The following is a 23572-nucleotide window of genomic DNA, read 5'->3' as shown; positions in this document are numbered from 1 at the left end:
TTTGCTCAGTTATTATTATTATTATTCTTCTTCCTCTTCCTCTTCCGCCGCTTTTAAATTTGAACTTGTCCGCACCCGTTCTCCAAAACCACTTGTCAGATTAACTTAGGGTTTCACAATATGTTAGACTAACATGTCTAATGGTGCAATCAGGGTTTTGTTTGTGCAATGGGGTTTATAAAGGGGTACTTTGAGGGGCAAAAACAAAAGAGGGTTTTACTATAGAACCCTATGGGATTTTATTTTTTTAAATTTTCAAATGATTATAAATTGAAAACCGTTTGTGATAGACACAATCTTTTTAATCGAAAATGTTCTAAATGATAAAACCCATTAAATGAAATACAGGGTTAGTCCCCAGGGGTCACCCCCACCCCCTGCCATTTAAGAAAGTTCTAATACCTTGTAAGTGGTCAAGATCCCCACCCCTAAACCATATATATTCTGGTTTGTCATGCTAAGATGGTTTGAATGATATACAGGGTTAGTCCCCAGGGGTCATCCCGACCCCCTGCCATTTGAGAAAGTTCTAATATCTTGTAAATGGTCCGGATCCCCACCCCTAAACCATATATATTCTGGTTTGTCATGCTAAGATGGTTTGAATGATATACAGGGTTAGTCCCCAGGGGTCATCCCGACCCCATGCCATTTGAGAAAGTTCTAATATCTTGTAAATGGTCCGGATCCCCACCCCTAAACCATATATATTCTGGTTTGTCATGCTAAGATGGTTTGAATGATATACAGGGTTAGTCCCCAGGGGTCATCCCGACCCCATGCCATTTGAGAAAGTTCTAATATCTTGTAAATGGTCGAGATCCCCACCCCTAAACCATATATATTCTAGTTTGTCATGATAAAGCAAATCAAATGAAATACAGGGTTAGTCCCCAGGGGTCACCCCCACCCTATGCCATTTAAGAAAGTTCTAATATCTTGTAAGTGGTCAAGATCCCCACCCCTAAACCATATATATTCTGGTTTGTCATGCCAAGATGATTTGAATGATATACAGGGTTAGTCCCCAGGCATCACTAATGCATATAACTTTACTGGACCAAACCAATTTTCACTGGACTTTGCTCAATGTCAGGCGACCATGGGAATTACAAATTATGGGAGCTTCGTTTGGGAGACTTCGTAACAGCATCCTGTTACAATCATTTCTTGTTATTTTTGATATATGTTCTAATTGTACTCTTTTGTAGCAATCAACAGGCCAAAGTACAGAAGTAAAACCTGGGATGAGATTAGAAGCTTTGGATAGAAAGACACCAAACTTTTATTGTGTTGCTACTGTTCGTGAGTACAAGTGAAAAGACCTCTGACCTTTAGGATACAGGATAAAAAGACATCATATTTGTTTTTCTTTAAATGTTTTATACAAAATTTGGGCCTCTAGTTTTCTTGTTTGAACTGTTTTACATTTGTCATTTCTGGCCTTTTATAACTTTAACTACTGTGGATTCATTTATTTTCGTGGGTATCAATTTTCGTGGATCGAGGAAATCTTGCAGTTTCGTGGATATTTGATTTCGTTGTTTTGTCAATCTCTGCATACAAAGTCTATGGAAAATTTGTAATTCGTTGAACATTTGAATTTGTGGTTAACCTGTACCCACGAAACCCACGAAAATTGGTATCCAACGAATAATAATGAATCCACAGTATGTGGTATAGGTTTTGATCCTTGTTCAAGACCATACAGTAACCGATAGCTGTTAACTTCTATGTCATTTGGTCTCTGGTGGAGAGTTATCTCATTGGCAATCATTCCACATCTTCTTATTTCTTTCCCACATATTTATTGGTTTTGTTTGTTGATACAATGCACAACAAGTTTGTCTATATTCAGGGCATTTCTGAACAAAAAAAACAGGTTTTGTTGATGGAGGTAACCAAAATGTCCTGAGAGAACAAAAATCTTTGACAGAAAAATTGTAATACCAAACTGAATAACCCTATTGTTTCACAAATGAAACAATAAATACAGGCACATAGTTTTGTAGTTGCTTAAGAGGAATACATTTATGTTCATATTGATTTCTACTGTGTATGGTTAGGACAATTCAGAGCATACACTTGTGAATGGATTTGAAGATGCCATGTTTTATAATATATAAAACAATTACTGTTGTCAATTACCAAGGAGACTCATAATTGAATCTGCTACCAAACACATCAACTGAAATTGATGTCAAAATGCATGAGAAAATCAAATTGATGTGTGGTTTTAATCATTTTATACCACCAAGCTCAGTGTTGTATAAAAGAATCTACCAACTACAAAAAAGTAATATCCACTCCCAGAATACATTTAGTATAATATGACAGTTTATCAAATTATTGTTTTTGAATTTGCTGCAAATGAGACGAGACATAAATCTGTTTAATAAATTTATGCTCTTATTAAGCTAAATAAAACTAAATAAAACTGGTAAAAAATAAAATTGATATATCTGATTTTTGTATTTCTAGAAACCATTAACACAGACGGCTCATTCGTGATACACTTTGATGGTTGGACTAGCTCCTATGACTATGTATGCCCTCCGGACTCTACGGATATACATCCTATAGGTTGGATGGATGCTAATCATCACAAGCTTACTGGCCTGACTGGCAAGACTATTCATCTACAGGAACCTTATAGTAATTATTTAAATTTATTTAATAATTCAAAAGTTGAAGATACATTACATGTCTCATGTGGCCTTGTATAATCAATTAATATGAAGTTTGTATCATACCATTGTTATGAATAGATATTTTTGTTAAATGAGAAATACATAGATATTTTTGTTAAATGAGAAATACATAGATATTTTTGTTAAATGAGAAATGCATAGAGAGAAGTACATAGATATTTATGTTAAATGAGAAGTGTTAAATGAGAAATACATAGATATTTTTGTTAAATGAGAAATACATAGATATTTTTGTTAAATGAGAAATACATAGATATTTTTGTTAAATGAGAAGTACATAGATATTTTTGTTAAATGAGAAGTACATAGATATTTTTGTTAAATGAGAAATACATAGATATTTATGTTAAATGAGAAGTACATAGATATTTTTGTTAAATGAGAAATACATAGATATTTTTGTTAAATGAGAAATACATAGATATTTTTGTTAAATGAGAAGTACATAGATATTTTTGTTAAATGAGAAATACATAGATATTTATGTTAAATGAGAAATACATAGATATTTATGTTAAATGAGAAGTGCATAGATATTTTTGTTAAATGAGAAGTACATAGATATTTTTGTTAAATGAGAAGTACATAGATATTTTTGTTAAATGAGAAGTACATAGATATTTATGTTAAATGAGAAGTACATAGATATTTTTGTTAAATGAGATATTTTTGTTAAATGAGAAATACATAGATATTTATGTTAAATGAGAAGTACATAGATATTTATGTTAAATGAGAAGTACATTGATATTTATGATAAATGAGAAGTACATAGATATATTTGTTAAATGAGAAATACATAGATATTTTTGTTAAATGAGAAATACATAGATATTTTTGTTAAATGAGAAATACATAGATATTTTTGTTAAATGAGAAATACATAGATATTTTTGTTAAATGAGAAGTACATAGATATTTTTGTTAAATGAGAAATACATAGATATTTTTGTTAAATGAGAAGTGCATAGATATTTTTGTTAAATGAGAAATACATAGATATTTTTGTTAAATGAGAAGTACATAGATATTTTTGTTAAATGAGAAGTACATAGATATTTTTGTTAAATGAGAAGTACATAGATATTTATGTTAAATGAGAAGTACATAGATATTTTTGTTAAATGAGATATTTTTGTTAAATGAGAAATACATAGATATTTATGTTAAATGAGAAGTACATAGATATTTATGTTAAATGAGAAGTACATAGATATTTATGATAAATGAGAAGTACATAGATATTTTTGTTAAATGAGAAATACATAGATATTTATGTTTAATGAGAAATACATAGATATTTTTGTTAAATGAGAAATACATAGATATTTATGTTAAATGAGAAATACATAGATATTTATGTTAAATGAGAAATACATAGATATTTATGTTAAATGAGAAATACATAGATATTTGTGTTAAATGAGAAATACATAGATATTTATGTGAAATGAGAAATACATAACAGTTGTTTTTTAAATCATTGGTATCCTAGTCATGGTAGTTTCTCTCAAATGTTTTGGAAAATTAAAGAAAATATAAAAATAACAATGATGTGAATGTTTTTGTCGAGCCTGCGACTTTTGTCGCAGAAAGCTTGACATAGGGATAGTGATCCGGCGACGGTGGCTGCGGCGTTAGCTAACTTCTTAAAAGCTTTATATTTTAGAAGGTGGAAGATCTGGATGCTTCATACTTTGTATATGGATGCTTCATGTTAAGAAGTTTCCGTCAGTCACATGTCCAAAGTTCTTGACCTCATTTTCATGGTTCAGTGACTACTTGAAAAAAAAGTTAAGATTTTTTGTAATGTTAAATTCTCTCTTTTTATAAGTAATAGGATAACTATATTTGGTATGTGCGTACCTTGCGAGGTCTTCATGCCTGTCAGACAGTTTTCATTTGACCTCGACCTCATTTCATGGATCAGTGAACAAGGTTAAGTTTTCGTGGTCAAGTCCATATCTCAGATACTATAAGCAATAGGTCTAGTATATTCGGTGTATGGTAGGACTGTAAGGTGTACATGTCCAACTGGCAGGTGTCATCTGACCTTGACCTCATTTTCATGGTTCAGTGGTCAATGTTTAGTATACTTGGTTAATGTTAAGTTTATGTGACAGTTGAAATAAAGCTTTATATTTAGGACTATCAACATAATATCAATGATTAGTAAAGAAGGGGAGACATTTCAGCGTGTGCACTCTTGTTACTTAAAAAATAATTTTGGGGAAAATTTCCAGCCCTTGGAAGAGGTTGTTTTCCAATAAACATATAAGAAATCAATATTTACGGCACTTTGTGTATTCAAAAGTTGACAGTTTTTTGTAGCTATAGTTAGCTTTGACCAAACATGAAATATTTATGAATTAGATTAGATTAAAGAAAAGGGTTGTTTCTAATATTAACAATTTTGACTTTTAACTTTACAATATTTTATAGATTTTGTCCATTGAAAAATAAGACTTTTTTCACATTTATTTTTAGAGTATGGTAAACAATTTGATTGGCCAATATATTGTGAAGAAGTTGGCAGTTTACCCGTTCCTTATGATTTTTTCAGCGATGTAAGTATATACTTTTAAGTGAATATACATCACAAAATAAGCATTGATTTTTGCCCACTGAAAACTACTTCAAATTTTACAGAAAATAAGAGAAATACATAGAATAAAAAAAGTATAGATGAAAAATAACAAGATTTCCATTGCTGGATCCAACAATTTCATCATAATATATGTCTTTTTCACAAAAATGAAAAAAATATACATAGCCTTCAATTCATATTTCCTTTGTGGAATATTTGTGAACAGCAACACAACTATAGATTATTTCAGAGAAGATATCCTATAGTTATTTCATAGTCTCATCAAATATAAAGTTAAACTGTTGTATCTGTTGTGCTCACAATTTTCCAATTATAGGTGTAATACCACCAAAACATGGTACATCACACCCGGTTTCATATAAAAAAGCAATAATAAAAATATTTCGTTGAATTGACATTTTTATGAAATTAACCCTGGTGTTTCTACAAAAAAGGGGTGACAATTTGATTGGTTTACTTCTGGTAATGGTAATTTTCTTTTATACAATGAAATGTTATGTGAAATTTCGTCTCTAGTACTGGAGAGGATAAACCATTACTCATGCCAGGTATTTCTCTTTTTCAAAAAAAGATGAATTGTGCACAATTTTCTAAACACTTTTAACAGTTTTTATGATTGTTCAACTTTCAGGACACAAAATGACCATAAGCCCTGAATGCGATTTCTTATTATTGTGATACTTAATTAATCTCAATAGTAAAAACCGGGCAATGAATTCTGAATTTACATATGTTTTTGAAATCAACAGGAGCAGAAAGAGGACTGTACAGCTGATGAGACACTAAGAGTTTACGATCATCTGGGATTAGCAATGGTTGGTTCTAGCAAGGATACATCTAGTTGTTCTGTGGAAAATATACCTGGATATTGTAAGTGATAAATGGATTGTTTTAGATCTGCCAATTTTCCCAATTAATAGGGAATTTCATCTATAACAGATGTTAAGGATGTTTGCTTGTCTTTTTATACGCCCATTTATGGGATGTATTATGGTATACCGTTGTCCATCTGTCCGTCTGTCTGTCCGTCCGTCGTCAACATGTCAGACATTAACTCAAAAACGCTTTAACCAATTTGCATAAAACTTTGGTGAATTGTTTATATCTATTGACGTGAGCTCCCTTTCGTTTTTTATAAATTTTTAGATTTTACGTTTCCGAGTTATGGGGTTTTATTCATTAAAAAAAGGGGGATTTTCCAGTTTTCTGACAATAACTCAAGAATGCTTTCACCAACTTGCAAGAAATTGTGGTGAATTGTTTATATCTGTTGACAGGAGCTCCCTTTTGATTTTTATAAATTTTAGATTTTACGTTTCTGAGTTACAGGGTTTTATTAAAAAAAAGGGGGGGTTTTCCAGTTTTCGGACAAAAACTCCAAAATGCTTTCAGCAGTTCTTATGAAACTTTGGTGAATTGTTTATATCTATTGATGAAAGCTCCCTTTAGAATTTTATAAATTTTACATTTTACTTTTATGAGTTATGGGGTTTTATTCATTAAAAAAGGGGGGATTTTCCAGTTTCCGAATAAAACTCAAAAATGCTGTCAGCAATTCTCATGAAACATTGGTGAATTGTTTATATCTATTGATGTAAGCTCCCTTTTGATTTTCATAAATTTCTAATATGATATTGAGAATTAATTGAACTTTATTTTTTTATAGTCTGACAACAGATTTACTAAGTATTGCGCAACAGCACAGTGTATTGCACAACAGAAAGAGATCTTTAATTGAATATAAATTCAATTCATATAACCAATTTCAAGTTCTTTGACTACATTTATTCAGAAACCTGTAATATGTCAAATATTTAATTACAATCCAAATTCAGACCTGTATCAAGCTTGAATATTGTGTCCATTTTTGCCCCAACTGTTCAGGGTTGGACCTCTGCGGATATATCCAGCTGCGCTCAGCAAAGCAGTTTATTCAAACTTTTTGTCAGATATTCAGAATCCTCTGGTTTTGTCCATGTGGTGCCATTCAAAAAATTTGCATGCTAATCTTTATTTTTCTTTTCATAATTTTATATATATAGTTTAAAAAGTAATTTGTGAAAATCTTAAATATTAAATTATATAATTAAAACTAAGCATACATTTAAAGGAGTGAAAAAGACATTAAAGCATGTTTATTTTCATTCAAATCATTATATATATGTTGTGTACAAGATGTAAGTTTGTACAAACTATACTTTGTACAGGGTTTTTGTACAAGTTATAAGTTTTTTGGCACATACTATTTTGCACCAGGTGATAAAAGTTTATCTTCTAAAATTTATCAGTTCAATTTCTTAAATTCAAATTAATATACTTTAACCTAACATTTAGTGCTATTTTCCTTGTCCTAAAACTGGAAACAAGGACACCTGAATGGTTTAAATTCTATTTTTTATTTTTCTCCTTATACCAAAATTATATCTATAAAAAGTGTTTTTGTGTTCTTATAAAGTTTTTTGTATCAATGTTCAGTATATGACTGTATCATGTAGTCATGGAAATATGACAGAAATATGTGAAACAAAAGACTATGTACTTGTATCATCCATTTGTGATAAGCAGTTCATAAAACACTGATAACTTGTACAAAAATTCTGTACAAATCATAATTTGTACAACATTACAATTTGTACACAACATATACCGGGTATATCATTAAATACATGACATATATAAAGGATATGTTAGGTCCTCTTCAGCTTTATATTCCGCATTGAGATTTTGAAAAGTTGGCAGGTATGTTGTTTGTTGAACACCTGCTTCATTGAGTATTTAGTTACAACAACAGCAGAACACATCAATTCCTAACAAAAAGTTATGCACTATAAACCAATCTGGAGTTCCTTTTTTTTATGAATGAGTTACACCAGATGTCCCAAGGTCAATCAGGGTAAATGATGTCATTGAATAATATGCTTTTTTGTGACGTAATGATTTTAGTATTGTGACATTGAAAATGTATGGAGAAAGTGCACAAATGTTGAATTAAGTCTATGCAAATTAGCTTTATTAATCCTACTTGGTAACTTATGATTAAGGCATTTAGAAGAATATTTAACTTCATAATAATTATAGTACAGGATTTCCACAACCAAATTAGATTTGAAGATTTGTATTCTTATTGATAGATTTAGTAAGCAAAATAACTTTTAACAAGCCGTATGTCACTTGACTTTGCCAGACAGATTTAAAATTAATATGTGTCCACTTGAATATAATAGGAATAAACAGATTTTTTCCTTGACGTTATATATGAACTGGGCCAAGGCACTCACAAAGTGAATAAAAAATGATGGACACAAAATAAGTATCAATATAATGATTAATAAAATTGAGAATGGAAATTGGGAATGTGTCAAAGAGACAACAACCTACCAAAGAGAAGAAAACAGTGCACCCCGAGGTGGGATTCAGCTGGCCTCTTAACAAAAATGTGCACTAGTTCAGCAAAACTTGCATCACACTAAACTCTGAAACATATAAATGAACCAAAATTTAAAAAAAAACATACAAGACTAACAAAGGCTAGAGGCTCCTGACTTGAGACGGGTGCCACATGTGGAGCAGGATCTGCTTACCCTTCCGGAGCACCTGAGATCACCCCCAGTTTTTGGTGGGGTTCGTGTTGCTTAGTCTTTAGTTTTCTATGTTGTGTCATCTGTACTATTATTTGTCTGTTTATCTTTTTATTTTTGGCCATGGCGTTGTCAGTTTGTTTTCGATCTGTGAGTTTGACTGTCCCTCTCGTATCTTTCGTTCCTCTTTTTGAGACAGGCGCAAAAATGCGGCTGGGTTAAACATGTTTTGTGAGATCTCAACCCTCCCCTTATACCTCTAGCCAAGTTGGTATGTGCAGTATTACACATCTTGCATTGGTTATCTGTGTTGTGCAAGACTTATATTTATTGTATATTTATTTCAGTTATAGAAAATCAAATGATGCAGTTAAGAGACCAGTCAAGTGATGAACTGATTAGTTTCTATAGCAACCATCGCCAGTTTCTGTGTCTCTTACCAGAGAAATTTGAATTGAAAAATCTGCGATTTCCTTCATTGACCTCAGTAATGGATATAGAAAAACAAAATGTCCACTTTATATGCCCAGGACATAGTAAGTTACAGCATAATTCATTTGCAATGTGATTGATGCTTCTTCAATAAGATTAGAGCTTTAGTGACATACTTTTGTTATTGTAAGATATTCTACAAACATCAGTCTTAAATATTTAATAGTTGAATCCCTTTGTGGCAGTTGCCATTTGAATTTTGAGTCCTTTGAAATTTTTGAAAGATTTTGAAAAAAAGGGAAGTTATCTCTTAAAATCTGCAAATTCAAATGAAATTTTATTTGTTTGTTAAACCATGTAAATTTTAAATTTGTAATTTTTGCACATGGTAATCATTTTTTTTGTCAATGAATTCAAGCTAGCAGCTTATTATTTGCAGATCTAATAGACATTCCTAGAAGCAGAAAATATTTTATTCTCGATTTAATGGTATTTTTGTCGAGCCTTCGACTTTTGTCGAAAATGCGAGATATAGCGATCCTACATTCCGTCGGCGGCGTCCACAAATATTCACTCTGGTTAAAGTTTTTGAAATTTTAATAACTTTCTTAAACTATCCTGAATTTCTACCAAACTTGGACAGAAGCTTGTTTATGATCATAAGATTATATTCAAAAGTAAATTTTGTAAAAAAATAATTCCACTTTTTCCGTATTTTACTTATAAATGGACTTAGTTTTTCTGCCAGGAAACATTACATTCACTCTGTGGTTAAAGTTTTTGAAATTTTAATAACTTTCTTAAACTATCCTGGATTTCTACCAAACTTGGAAAGAAGCTTGTTTATGATCATAAGATAGTATCCAGAAGTAAATTTTGTAAAAAAAAAAATCCATTTTTTCCGTATTTTACTTATAAATGGACTTAGTTTTTCTGCCAGTTAACATTACATTCACTCTGTGGTTAAAGTTTTTGAAATTTTAACAACTTGCTTAAACTATCCTGGATTTGTACCACACTTGGACAGTAGCTTGTTTATGATCAAAAGCTAGTATCAAGAAGGAAATTTTGATAAAATTTTGTTCCATTTTTTCTGTATTTTACTTATAAATTGACTTAGTTTTTCTTCCAGTCAACATTACATACAGTCTGCAGTTTAAGTTTTTAAAACATTTATTAGATTCATAAATTATCCTGGATTTTTACCAAACTTGGACAGAAGCTACTTACAATCAAAAGATAGTATAGAGAGGAATATTTTTATCAATTTTTTTCCTCATTTTTGTTAAGCCTGCGATTAACAGCTAAAGTAGGCGAGACACTGGGTTCCGCAGAACCCTTACAAATTTTTTAAACAAATTATTTGGGATCAGTAGTTTGCAAAAGTGAAAAATAACTAAGGAATGAAATTCTTATTGTCAAGTGAACCTCTGGCCCATTTAAGGACCTCTAAATTTCCTTTGAACTTTTGGATTTACTTTGAAATTTTTAGTTTGCAAGTACAATGTATAAATAATTTAAGCGAGTGTAGCAATTTAACTATTAGATTTGACAATATTTATCATTTCTCATAAGACATTTTAGAATATGATCTATAATGCATTTAAATTGATGTAGGCTTGATAGGTTTTCTCCTATGCTAAGATGTAACTGTGTCTGAAGTTGTTTGTAGTCAGTGAGGTATTGGATCAATATATATCCATAGCTTATTTGTATGACCACCTTACATTTGCCTTATGAAGAAGATATTGCTGTGGTTTGAAAAACAACTGTATCTCGCTGTAAAAAATATCTCCAACAGAATAGAGGAAACAACAACCTCAATCTTGTAACTTTAACTTTGGTCAACAATCTACCGAAAAAGCATGCGATCCATTGGCATTGCTTCACAGGAACCCAAGAAATTTATGAATCAGCTGTTTCACATTTTACAAATATTGTATTTGGCATCACACCTTTCATTGTTATTGACAAATACCTGAGCATTGCAATTAATCAGCAATAAAGTAATTTGCTTCTGAAAGTAACTTCAACACTCTGAATAATTGTTATTTTTACTTTGTATGTAAATGGAGCTATTACACATAGTTGACCATGCTGGAATTTTCTTTAGTAAAGGCACTCTGAATAATTGTTATTTTTTCTTTGTATAGAAATGGAGCTATTACACATAGTTGACCATGCTGGAATTCTCTTTAGTAAAGGCACTCTGAATAATTGTTAATTTTTCTTTGTATAGAAATGGAGTTATTACACATGGTTGACCATGCTGGACTGCCACTACATCACTATTTGATATCATCATCTGAAGTTGATATAAACCACTTGTATGCTTATCTAGAGATGATCTATATGGGACTTCTATTACAACCTGTAAGTCAGTATTGTTATTTGTACTTCCAGTCAGAACAAGGTATAACCTAGACATTGACAAAGAGGGAACTAGCCCAAGACATTGGCAAAAAAGGGGGGTGAGTTGACATAGTTAAGTTCCTGGCAACAGAACCAATGGGAGTTGATTCATCTGAGAGAAACAAATCAGAATTTGTTTAATCCAGAGAGTGTCCCTTTTAGCTTGTTTAAAGAAACATAATTAGAAATCAGTTGACAGATTATAATTTTGTTTATTGTAGTTGGATATCAGTGTTAGAGATAGCTACAGGTATATTCCCCTTGTTGTTGCCACAATCCTAGGAAAATCAGTGTTAGAGCTGTCACAAATATTGTTCATTTGTCATTGGCACAAACCTTAAAATTGAGAATGGAAATGGGGAATGTGTCAAAGAGACAACAACCCGACCATAGAACAGACAACAGCAGAAGGTCACTAACAGGTCTTCAATGCAGCGAGAAATTCCCGCACCCGGAGGCGTCCTTCAGCTGGCCCCTAAACAAATATATATACTAGTTCAGTGATAATGAACGCCATACTAAACTCCAAATTGTACACAAGAAACTAAAATTAAAAATAATACAAGACTAACAAAGGCTGGAGGCTCCTGACTTGGGACAGGCGCAAAAATGCGGCGGGGTTAAACATGTTTATGAGATCTCAACCCTCCCCCTATACCTCTAGCCAATGTAGAAAAGTAAACGCATAACAATACGCACATTAAAATTCAGTTCAAGAGAAGTCCGAGTCTGATGTCAGAAGATGTAACCAAAGAAAATAAACAAAATGACAATAATACATAAATAACAACAGACTACTAGCAGTTAACTGACATGCCAGCTCCAGACTTCAATTAAACTGATTGAAAGATTATGTCTTCATCATATGAATATCAGGCACAATCCTTCCCGTTAGGGGTTTAGTATCATACCATCATAACATATATGAGAAGAACATAACCCGTGTCATGCCAACAACTGGTTTTTAAATAAATGTGTTTAGTGCCGATGCAAAGACCCTATAAGTGAATCAATATTAACGCCAAAATATGCAATCTTTAATGACCTGACAACAGTATCGTAACTATATCCCTTCTTTATAAGTCTATTTAAAGGTTTTGTTAGCTTCAGAGGTGAATACTGACATTTTTGTGCTTTATAAAGAATATTTCCATAAAAAATTGGATGTGAAATACCTGAACGTATAAGAAGTCTGCATGTTGAGCTATATTTACGAATGATGTCCTTATACCGATGATAAAATTTAGTAAATGTTTTGACTAGTTTGTGATATCGAAAACTCTGGTGTAATAATTTTTCAGTAATACATAAATTTCTCTCGTTAAAATCTAAAACATTGTTACATACACGAGCGAATCGTACAAGTTGAGATATATAAACACCGTAAGATGGTGACAAGGGAACGTCACCATCTAAAAATGGATAATTAACGATAGGAAATGAAAAATCATCTCTTTTATCATATATTTTAGTATTAAGCTTTCCATTAATGATATAGATATCAAGATCGAGGAAAGGGCAGTGGTCATTGTTAGTATTAGCTTTAATTGTTAGTATTAGCTTTATTTAAAGTAAGTTCAACAGGATAAATTTCTTTAGTATACATACTGAAGTCGTCATTATTGAGAGCCAAAATATCATCCAAATATCTAAAAGTATTATTAAATTTGTGTATCAGATGTTGTTTCGATGGGTCTTTGTTGATTTTTGTCATAAATTGTAACTCATAGCAATACAAAAAAAGGTCCGCAATAAGTGGTGCACAGTTAGTCCCCATTGGAATTCCGATAACCTGACGATATATGGAATCTCCAAAGCGAACAAAAATGTTATCTAGTAAAAATTCAAGGGCATATATAGTATCAAAGCATGTCCAATTGACATAGTTTTTTTGTTTATTGCTACTAAAAAATGACCTAAAAGAGTTTGAACATATATATTCACATTCTGACTTTTTAAATGCCCATTTAATTAGGTGTGTGAATTTTTTCTTAATGAGAATGTGAGGCAATGTGGTATATAGGGTAGAAAAATCAAAACTTTGAACAGATTCAAAATCGCCAATATATGCATGTAATTTATCAAGTACTTCCAACGAGTTCTTGACACTCCAAAAGTAATTAATTCCACAATTTTTCGAAGGCCTTATTTGAACAATTTATTATCAGGTTTTTGATTGTACCAAGTGTACTGGTAAGAAGAATAGACAATTTAGTAGTGGAACAATGGCTTGAAGACGAAATGAATCTATATTTGTAAGGTGTTTTGTGTAGCTTCGGAAGCCAATACATAGTTGGGACTTTCATTGTATTTGGTTCTGCTTGTAAAGCGGTAGCTAAAAGTTTATGTTTGTTACAGATGTCGTTTTCTGAAAATGGAGTCAGTTGGAATGTTGGTGAATTGGTGATTTCTTTTTTCAGAACCTCAATGTAAAATTTACGTCAAACAATAATAATATTATTAGCAGCTTTATCGGCCGGGACAAAAACAAATTCCTTGGCTAGTTCTTTTAGTTTATGTTTGATACGAGAAATAGGTTTATTGTGGTTATTGTTAAGAGTAAAATGTTCTTTAAAATGTTGAATACGTATATCAACTATGTTCATTACTGAATTAAAAAAAGAGTCCAAAGATTTTTTGTCAGCTTTTTCCCGTTTTATCCATTTCAAACAGTAAGTATGGAGTGAGTCGTGGATGATATTACGACACTCATTCCAATTAATAATTGACGGGGGACGATATTTAGGTCCTTTACTGAGGAATGATTTTAACTCTCGGTCTTGAACGATGATGTTAAGATCTCCTGTTATAACATGGGAAATGGGTCCATAAATGTATTCGGAATTACTGCAATTACATGAAGTAGGTGTAATTTCACTGATATTAACATCTTTACACAATTGGCTATAATTAAACACAAATTTCCGGGGAAGATTTCTTGTAAATATAACAAATAAGAGGGAGCTCAGTATTATCAAAATATCCCGGAATTTGTTCTTTAACTGAATGGTCGTTAAAAATACCGGCAATATTTACAAAATCAAAACCTTTATTGACATACTTAAATTTAATAAACTGTTTTTTATGATCTTCAGGGCGATCAATTTTGGGAAACAGTTTAGAATAACAATATGCCATTATAATTTGAACGATTTCATACTTAGGACTGCTATATGAAATTGTGTTGCAATCCTCTAAAATTTTATTTAACTTATTAACCGGTAATGAACAGAGCTTTGTTAACAGATAATGTCTGCCGTTGTTTTTTGAAATAGAAATTAGGTCCGAAATATTGGTATGATTGGTCCGAAATTTTCTTTGATTGCGATTTTTTCTACGACCATGAGAACAGTTTTTACGAACAGTTTTAGAAACTATATCCAAAATGTTAACAGAATCGGTTCTTGATATATTACCATATCTTAGAATATCTGTGTTACAGATGGCTGGTGATATGTTTCCATTATCTTTTTCACAATCCTGTTCTCTTGTCCTTGTTAATAATGACATCACAGAATGTGTCATTACACTAAATTCTATCTCTGCTGTGAACAAAGCTTTTTAGATGTTAAGGGTAATTATTATGTTTTGTTATATCATCATGAAATAATTGGGCAAGTAATCACTCCTTACATTTAATACCTTTTTTAAAATTTCTATTTTATCAAATACTAATCTTACAATGACAGGTGAAGTGTATTATTTCATATTATTTCACCTTTATTAATGAAAAGTTCAGTAACTGTGATATATTTTTTCAGCTGAAACATTTTTGCTTTATTGGTCACTCTTATTCAAGTTTGAGTGGGTAGCTGCGATGTATTTGGTGCATTGATTTGAAATTTAATATTGAAAAAAGATTGCCAACATAAAGACTTATTTTCATATTTAGAAAATAGAATTTTCTTGTTTATAACCCTGAATAAGTTGCAAACAGATATCCTTGTAAAGTACTGACAACTTCTGTTATTGATAAGTTTTCATTTAATATGACCACCATATATTTTATTGAAGACTGTATGTTGACCTCATGATGTTTTTCTGTATTTTGGGTTGTTTGGTTGCTGTCTCATTCACATGTTTTATTTAATTCTTCTTTTGATGAATACAGTAATCATGGACAGTGTAGGCTTCCCTTTGATTGCCAAAAAAATTAAAAGTTTCATGTTTTTACGATATATATAAACTTTTAGTATAAAATTGTCCGTCAGCAGTTTATATTCCATTATGTGGAATTATGCTCCCCTTTTCAAAAATCCTGGATCCACTCCTGATGGGATAACATGAAAAGAAAAGTATCAACAGAAATAATATAGAAATAAGGAGATGTGGTATGATTGACAATGAGTCATTTATAATCAACCAGAGTTCAAATAAGGGGATACTGTAAATTTAAAAATTATTGTGAGGTTTTTATTAATGCTAATATCATAATAAAAGAACTCACATTCTGATATCTGATACATATATCTGTATGACGATTTTCCTGAAATAGCAATAATTTATTTCACTTTTTTGTCTACTCTTAAAAAATGCAATAATAAATGCACTCAGTAATTTCTAAGTAGATGGTTTACAGTTTTTGCACCAGTTGTCTTCTTCATTATTAATGATCTAAATTAGGACTCCCTTGATATCATTGTTTCTTTTTTCAGAGTATCTTGCCATCAGAACTGATCAATATTTGTCCTGGTGTAGATATATCAACAGAAGACAAGGTATTTATACAGATTTTTTAAAGCAATTGCTTTCATGCTATGGCATATAGCCATCTTTGTGACCCAGATCAAGCCAAAGTATTTTGAGAAGACACCTGGTCTGTCATTTTAAAAATTCTATGTATGCTTTCCAATGAAATACATTAATTGAAACTGTTGAAAAATATTAAAATATCGAATCATGTCAGTTGTTGATTAAATATATAAAATTTGACTGAATAATGTCTTATACGGTTTTATGTTTTTTAATTCGTTTTTCTTTTTGAAAGTAGTTGCTCTTGTTCATTTATTGTCTCATCTTTACGGAGTCAAAAAGCGAGACATAGGTATGCTGTTTCCGGCGTTGGCAACGGCGTCAACAATGTATTAGTTTGTGATTAGGTCTAGTTCATGGTGAACCACTAGTGGTAGGTCAATGATATTTGGTATGCAGTTTTATTAGCATTGGCACATCTCATTACCATGGAGATTATTTGGCCCCGCCCCCTCAGTCAAGGTCAATTGACTTTGAAACTTTGCTTAGTTTACATGTATTAGTTTGTGATTAGGTCAGTTTATGGGGAACCACTAGTGGTAGGTCAATGATATTTGGTATGCAGTTGTATAAGCATTGGCATATCTCATTTCAATGAGATTATTTGGCCCTGCCCCCTCATTCATGGTCTATTGACTTTGAAACTTTTGCTTAGTTTTCATGTATTAGTTTGTGATTAGGTCAGTTTAAGGGGAACCGTTAGTGGTAGGTCAATGATAATTGGCATTCAGTTGTATAAGCATTAGCACATCTTATTTCCATAGAGAATATTTGGTCCCTACCCCTCAGTCATGGTCTATTGACTTTGAAACTTTTGCTTAGTTTACATGTATTAGTTTGTGATTAGTTCAGTTTAAGATGAACCACTAATGTTAAGTCAATGATATTCGATATACAAATGTATTGGCATTTGCCAGTTTCATTTCCATGGAGATTATATAACCCCAACCCCTAATTATGGTTCATTGACTTTGAAACTTTTACAAAGTTTACAAGTTAATGTTTGTGTTTAGGTTTGTTTAAAGGGAACGACTTATGAAGAGTCAATGGTATTTGGTTTGCAGTTGTATTAGCATTGGCACATCTCATTTCCATGGAGATTGTTTAGCCCTGTACCTTCAGTCATGGTTCATTGACTTTGAATATTTGCATAACTTACATGTTAAAGTATTGCTATTTTAATTTCAACATTTGCATTATCAAAATAACAAATAGGCGAGATATATCTCTGTTAACAGTTTATAAAATTATCGTAAAATCACTACGCACGTTATAGTAATGTAATCTTATCTTATCTATGAGTTTGACTGTCCCTCTGGTATCTTTCGTCCCTCTTTTATCTTGCATTATTTGTTTTAAATTAAAAGTAGCACAGTTTACGCATTCTGATTACACTTACCATGTTTTGAATACTTCCTTGAAATTACGGGCCCTGTTATTTATTAAGGGTTTCCTAAATTGCAGTTGACACTGATAGACTCTACTCTGTAAACAAATGATATGACAGTGCCAAATGTCATTATGACCCTCTTGGCATGAAAATAATTACCTGTAATTCTCTAGGATTTCGTATCTAATAAGAACTTTAGAAGTACAGTGAATCATAAGCCTATGAAGGCTGGCCGACATTACAAAATATGTTTCATATTTGTATTAACATGTTATATCAGGGTGCACTTTAATAAAACAATATATATATATCTAATAATAGACAATCATAACCTGATAACTGACCTTGAAATGTTATTTGCGCAAATAATTTTTGTGGAACGAAACCTGTGTTAGAACTTAGAAAGACATTACAATAAGTTCGTTTTCTTTTTTTGTCATAATTCCTTAAGATTTATCAACTTATAGATGTTTCATACTGATAGATGGGTCCATTTCATCTCAGATGGACCCGTCCAGACATGAAAGACGCCAAGTTAAGAATAAGAGATATTCACAAACAATTTGGATTTTGGGAATTTTCTTTTTCATAGATTGAAAAAAAAGTTCGTCCATTTGGATGTCAAAAACAGGAATGCATGACAAATGATGAAACCGATATCCTCGTCTTTCCAGTTTATGAGCCTACATAGTTTTTGACACGGATGGTAGTCTTATTTTCGTACGACGTGTTTGTTATTTTATTTCACATGTTTTCGTGCTTGAAGATCATTTATATTCACCATGTTTCCTGTAAGACAAAAAGCTATGTGGAGCTGTTTTTCCTTGTTCGTGAAATGACAATTTAATTTCATATGTCTGTCTGTGATACCAGGCCTTTTTTGAAATTATATGACAATGGCACATAAAGATATTGTATGTTTAAAACAGCTGAGCAATAATGTTTGGGACTAAGATTTAAGAAATGATGACAAAGTAGCATACCAAAAATATTGCCAGTAAGCTGAAATATATATTTATTTCTACATAATTATTTAAGACAGTTCCCATGTTAATCGACAGTTAATGCGCATTTCATGAAAATTTCAAAAGCCGCTCCCATCTTCAAAATCTTTCATGAATATGTATGTATGAATGAATGATTCTTTTTATAAAAAACCTATAGTTTGGTAGAACACTCGCGTCACGAAAGTTGAAATTATCAACTGAATGGTTAAATCTAAACCAATTATAATATAATGAAAATTGAAATTAAAGCATTAAAGATAATAAGACAGGTGCATGGATTGTCATGTAAATTATTGCCCAGTAATAAACACTCTACAAGGGGATAATCTATTATGATTTCTTCAGGAGTATTACGTTTCCGCACATATATTTGCCTCCACCTTAAGCTGGGTAAACGACAGTGTCATCCCCCTGGGAAATGTAAAAATTGTAAAAATGACTTTCTGCTTAATAAGTCTTTTATTGATATAAAGTTAAAACATCCTTACTTCTCACTAGACAAGACTCCTGTTTAATTCTTTTACAGGTGGATGAAAAGTAAAAGTCACAAAACATTAACTAGGCAGCAATTGCTTTAACAGCCTTTATGTCTTTGATTAAAAGTTATCATTAGTTACTTCTTGACAGATAAAAGAATATGCCTGTCTTTTGAAAACTCATTACAAATTTGCATACTTAAGTTTGGTATGATGTTTTTTCTTTCCACTTTTCAACCATAATGGGAAAAATCTTAATTCTCTGATTCTTACAAAGATAAGCATTGAAGATAATTTTAACTATTACATTGGTTGCAATGAATTACTGTGATTTCCCAGTGAAATAAAAACCTATAATTCTCATGTTAAATAAATCTGATGATTTCACTCCTCTGATGTCGTTGTCAAGACCTTGTCCATGACGTTGCATCAAGACAATTGAAAATGGGTAGAAAAAGATAAAGTTCACTTCATTTTCTACTTTATTTCCATTAAAAAGTCTGTGGTCAATAATTAGAATAACTAATCCAAGAATATAAATATCAAAAACAATCGTTACCGAACAATGCTGATAATTCACTTATGCGCTATGTGCATTCATGAATTAATGTGTTGTTCGGTCACTCGTTGAATATTTTTCTATATTTTGAATTCTTGGATTAGTTATTCTTTAAGTAATTTTATATGATTGGGTTAAGGATGTTCGCTACTCTTGTTTTTGACTTTTTGTCAGATATTCGGAATCCTCTAGTTTTATCCATGTTAGTGCCAATAAAAATTTTGCCCGCTAATCCCTATTTTCTTTTCATAATCTTATTACTTATAGTTTAAATAGTCATATTTGAAAATGCTATAAAATCCTTGTTATTTTTTCATAATTTTTTAAAGAAAGAGGGTGCCAATGTTAAATGTATGAAAATTCAAGAGAGAATTATTGCCCGCCAAATTTTCAATGGCTTATATCTCGAAAACAAGTTTACAGACCCTTAATTTTTTTCTGCTTTTTTAGTTCCTTTATTTATATACTATCAATTTATAACAGTTTTTTAAAAAAGCTTAATATTTTGAAACAGAGTAGCGAACATCCTTAAGGCACTTATATTGTTGAATATTGTTCTAGGTACAATTTGATGTTGCAGGAGTTTGTGAGTGCAATCCACCAGAGACAATATTCACCAATATTTATGCTATAACCCTAACATTGTATTGTAACATCTTATGAAATGATATATACACCATTTTTGAATGTTGTTAAAAAATAGTCCTGGACCAATATTTCACACAGTAAAACTCAAAATATTGCAAGGTAAATGTTCTACATGGAACATTATGTTGCTGTACATTAAAAATATATATTTTACACTTCAGACAAGTATTTCAACTAAAGTAAGTACATAGTGTTGGAGATTGCTGCTATGATGAAAAATAAATAATTAAAATGCATTCAGGTTTTGTTTGTATGGTATAAAAACATTAACCTATAAAGATCTTATAATCTTAATGGTTGTCTGCAGGTTCCATATAACTATTTAGTCAAACTATTAAAGTCTTAAGCATGAAAGAAGAAGAAATGAAGTATAAATTATTTGATCCTGCTGAAATTCTCAATCTATTTTTGAAACTTCTATTTTTCATTCCTGTATATATCTACCCGTACTTGGAAAAGCAGCAAATACCAGTTAAAAGTATGTGCTTGCATTTGTCCATCCTATTGCCTATCCTCCAGTAATTAAAGTAAGGTACCTGCTATGTGGATTAGAAATGTTCATTGTATGTCTTTCAAATACACTAAAACTTTTTCAAATAAGGCTAGAGCTCTCAAGTTTTTCAATCTGCATGTTTTCAAATAGATTTGGGATCCTTTACTTGTCTCAAATAAATCATTTTTGCTGGATTTTCGAATATATCTGGGACACATAAGTATTATTTCTGCATTTTGTTAGAGAAGATAGAAGCATGAATCTGAATTCTTCCTACATAAATACCTAAATATCTGTTGAGTCATTCCTATAAATACTGGCATTTGTTGCCTTTTAACACAAGTTTTTCCTTAAGATAAGACATGCATTCTTTAAAAAAACTTCATATCAACTGATTTTTGTAGTTTGTTCTTATGTTGTGCTGTTACACCTCAGTCCCAGGTAGGGGGAGATGTTTGGGCGCCCACAAACACTTTTAACCTTCCCACATTCTGTATTGGTTGTCATTTGTTGCTGTATATCATATTTGTATTTCGTTTATTGTTTTTTACATTAATCTGGCTGTTGGTTTTCTGGTTCGAATTGTTTTACTTCATCATGTTTGAACTTTTACAGCTTGCTATGCAGGCTAGGCACACAAAAGTATTGTTTAATAAGTTTGTTTACATGGTTCTAGTAATAAAAGAAAAATCAGCGGGGTTACAGGCTGTTATCTGCTCTTTGGCCGGGTTGTTGTCTCTATGACATATTCCCCATTTCCATTCTCAATTTTACATGTAGGTGATTTGTGTTTTAACAGTTACACTAGTCTGAACACTGTGGATATTATATAGCTTTGATGTGTATTGTTTTTGCACATAGCAATATGTTTAAGAAATTTCGATTAGCTCTTGTGATACATTCAAAATTTGGTTTCTAAGCTTTTTTAGAAAAAAAAGATTTTGAATGTTTTTGTTTTGTTTTTAGGTATTAAAATATTTGTCAGTGTGAATACAAATAACACTGTAAATTTTTCTTTAATCTTATAATAAAATATTACGAAATTTTCTATAATTTTATCATAAAGAATTATTAAACTGAATTTGTTTTATTTGACAGGTAAATATAGTTCTTGGTAAAGGGGCGTTAGCTACGAAATATATTTATAAAAAAAATCTGATTTTTTGTGTTCGATCATTAATGTGAAAGTGAAATAGTGAAATACTAATTCAATTTTAGAAGCCAGTTTGGTTCAATTTTGTCAAAAAAAGTTAACAAACATTGCTGATGAATTATTCAATTGCAAGTGAATAATTTGACCTCATTGACTCCGTATTCATGTGACCTTCAATTTAACCCCTTAGATAGAGATGGGTTTAGCATGAACTAGGTGTGTTCAGTTATCAAAAGGAAAAGAATGTCAACATCGAAAGTGAAACAAGGATAAACCATTTGATTAACTGATTCGATCCACAAAAACTGATTCTTATACTGGTAAAAACATTGATTAACATATATTTTTAGCTCACCGTTCCTAAGGAACGATGAGCTTTAGCCATCACATGGCGTCCGTCATTGTCCGTTGTCATCGTCGTCCGTCTGGTGTAAACTATTTCAAACATCTTCTTCTCTGAAACTATTGAACCAATTCCAACCAAACTTAAGCTGAATAATCCTTAGGGTATCTAGAATAAATTTTGTGTTTTATTTTCTGTTTCGTCAAAAAACATGGCCGCCATGGCTAAAAATAGAACATAGGAGTAAAATGCAGTTTTTATACGACCGCAAAAAAATTTTGTGGTCATATATTGGTGTGACGTTGGCGTCGTCATCGTCTGAAGACACATTGGTTTTCGCACTCTAACTTTAGTTTAAGTAAATGGATCTCTATGAAATGTTACCATAAGGTTCAATACCACAAAAGGAAGGTGGGGATTGATTTTGGGGGTTATGGTACCAACAGTTAAGGACATGACAATAACTTGTGTGTAAGTGTACGGATCTTTATGAAATTGTACTACAAGGTTCCATATCACAAAGGGAAAGCTGGAATTGAGTTTGGGGGTAATTGCCCAAAACTTTTAGGAATAAGGGGCCAAAAAGAGGCCAAAAATAAGCATTTTATTAGTTTCCAGACAATAACTTGTGTTCACGTGTATGGATCTCTCTGAAATTTTTCTGCAAGGTAACATACCACAAAGGGAAGGCTTGGATTGATTTTGGGGGTGATTCCCTGAAAATTTTAGGAATAAGGGGCCATAAAGGGGCTAAAAAACAAGCATTTTTCTAGTTTCAGGACAATAACTTGTGTGTAAGTGTATGGATCTTTATGAAATTGCACTGCAAGGTTCTATATCACAAAGGGAAAGCTGGGTTTGAGTTTTGGGGTAATTGCCCTAAACATTTAGGAATTTGGGGGCCAAAAAGGGGCCAAAAACAAAGCATTTTTCTAGTTTCCAGACAATAACTTGTGTTCAAGTGTATGGATCTCTCTGAAATTAACATGCAAGGTACCATACCACAAAGG

General features: G+C 31.6%; 1 protein-coding gene across 3 annotated transcripts in view; it reads left to right on the top strand.

The window, feature by feature from the left end:
• LOC127719904 (uncharacterized) overlaps positions 1-23572 on the top strand; it is a 154793-nt gene that overhangs the window by 48938 nt on the left and 82283 nt on the right. For 2 of the 3 annotated variants that reach the window (XM_052226259.1, XM_052226257.1), the window contains exons 22-29: positions 1212-1305; positions 2482-2655; positions 5199-5278; positions 6069-6189; positions 9245-9433; positions 11569-11702; positions 16397-16459; positions 20735-20752. In XM_052226259.1, the coding sequence (XP_052082219.1) occupies positions 1212-1305; positions 2482-2655; positions 5199-5278; positions 6069-6189; positions 9245-9433; positions 11569-11702; positions 16397-16459; positions 20735-20752 (873 nt within the window). The remainder of the gene's footprint in view (positions 1-1211; positions 1306-2481; positions 2656-5198; positions 5279-6068; positions 6190-9244; positions 9434-11568; positions 11703-16396; positions 16460-20734; positions 20753-23572) is intronic. The other variant, XM_052226258.1, reaches the window with a different exon arrangement.

This window comes from Mytilus californianus, unplaced genomic scaffold (genome assembly GCF_021869535.1).
Source record: "Mytilus californianus isolate M0D057914Y unplaced genomic scaffold, xbMytCali1.0.p SCAF_11, whole genome shotgun sequence".
In the NCBI taxonomy this organism is placed as follows: domain Eukaryota; kingdom Metazoa; phylum Mollusca; class Bivalvia; order Mytilida; family Mytilidae; genus Mytilus; species Mytilus californianus.
This window is presented reverse-complemented; position numbering and strand designations above follow the sequence as displayed.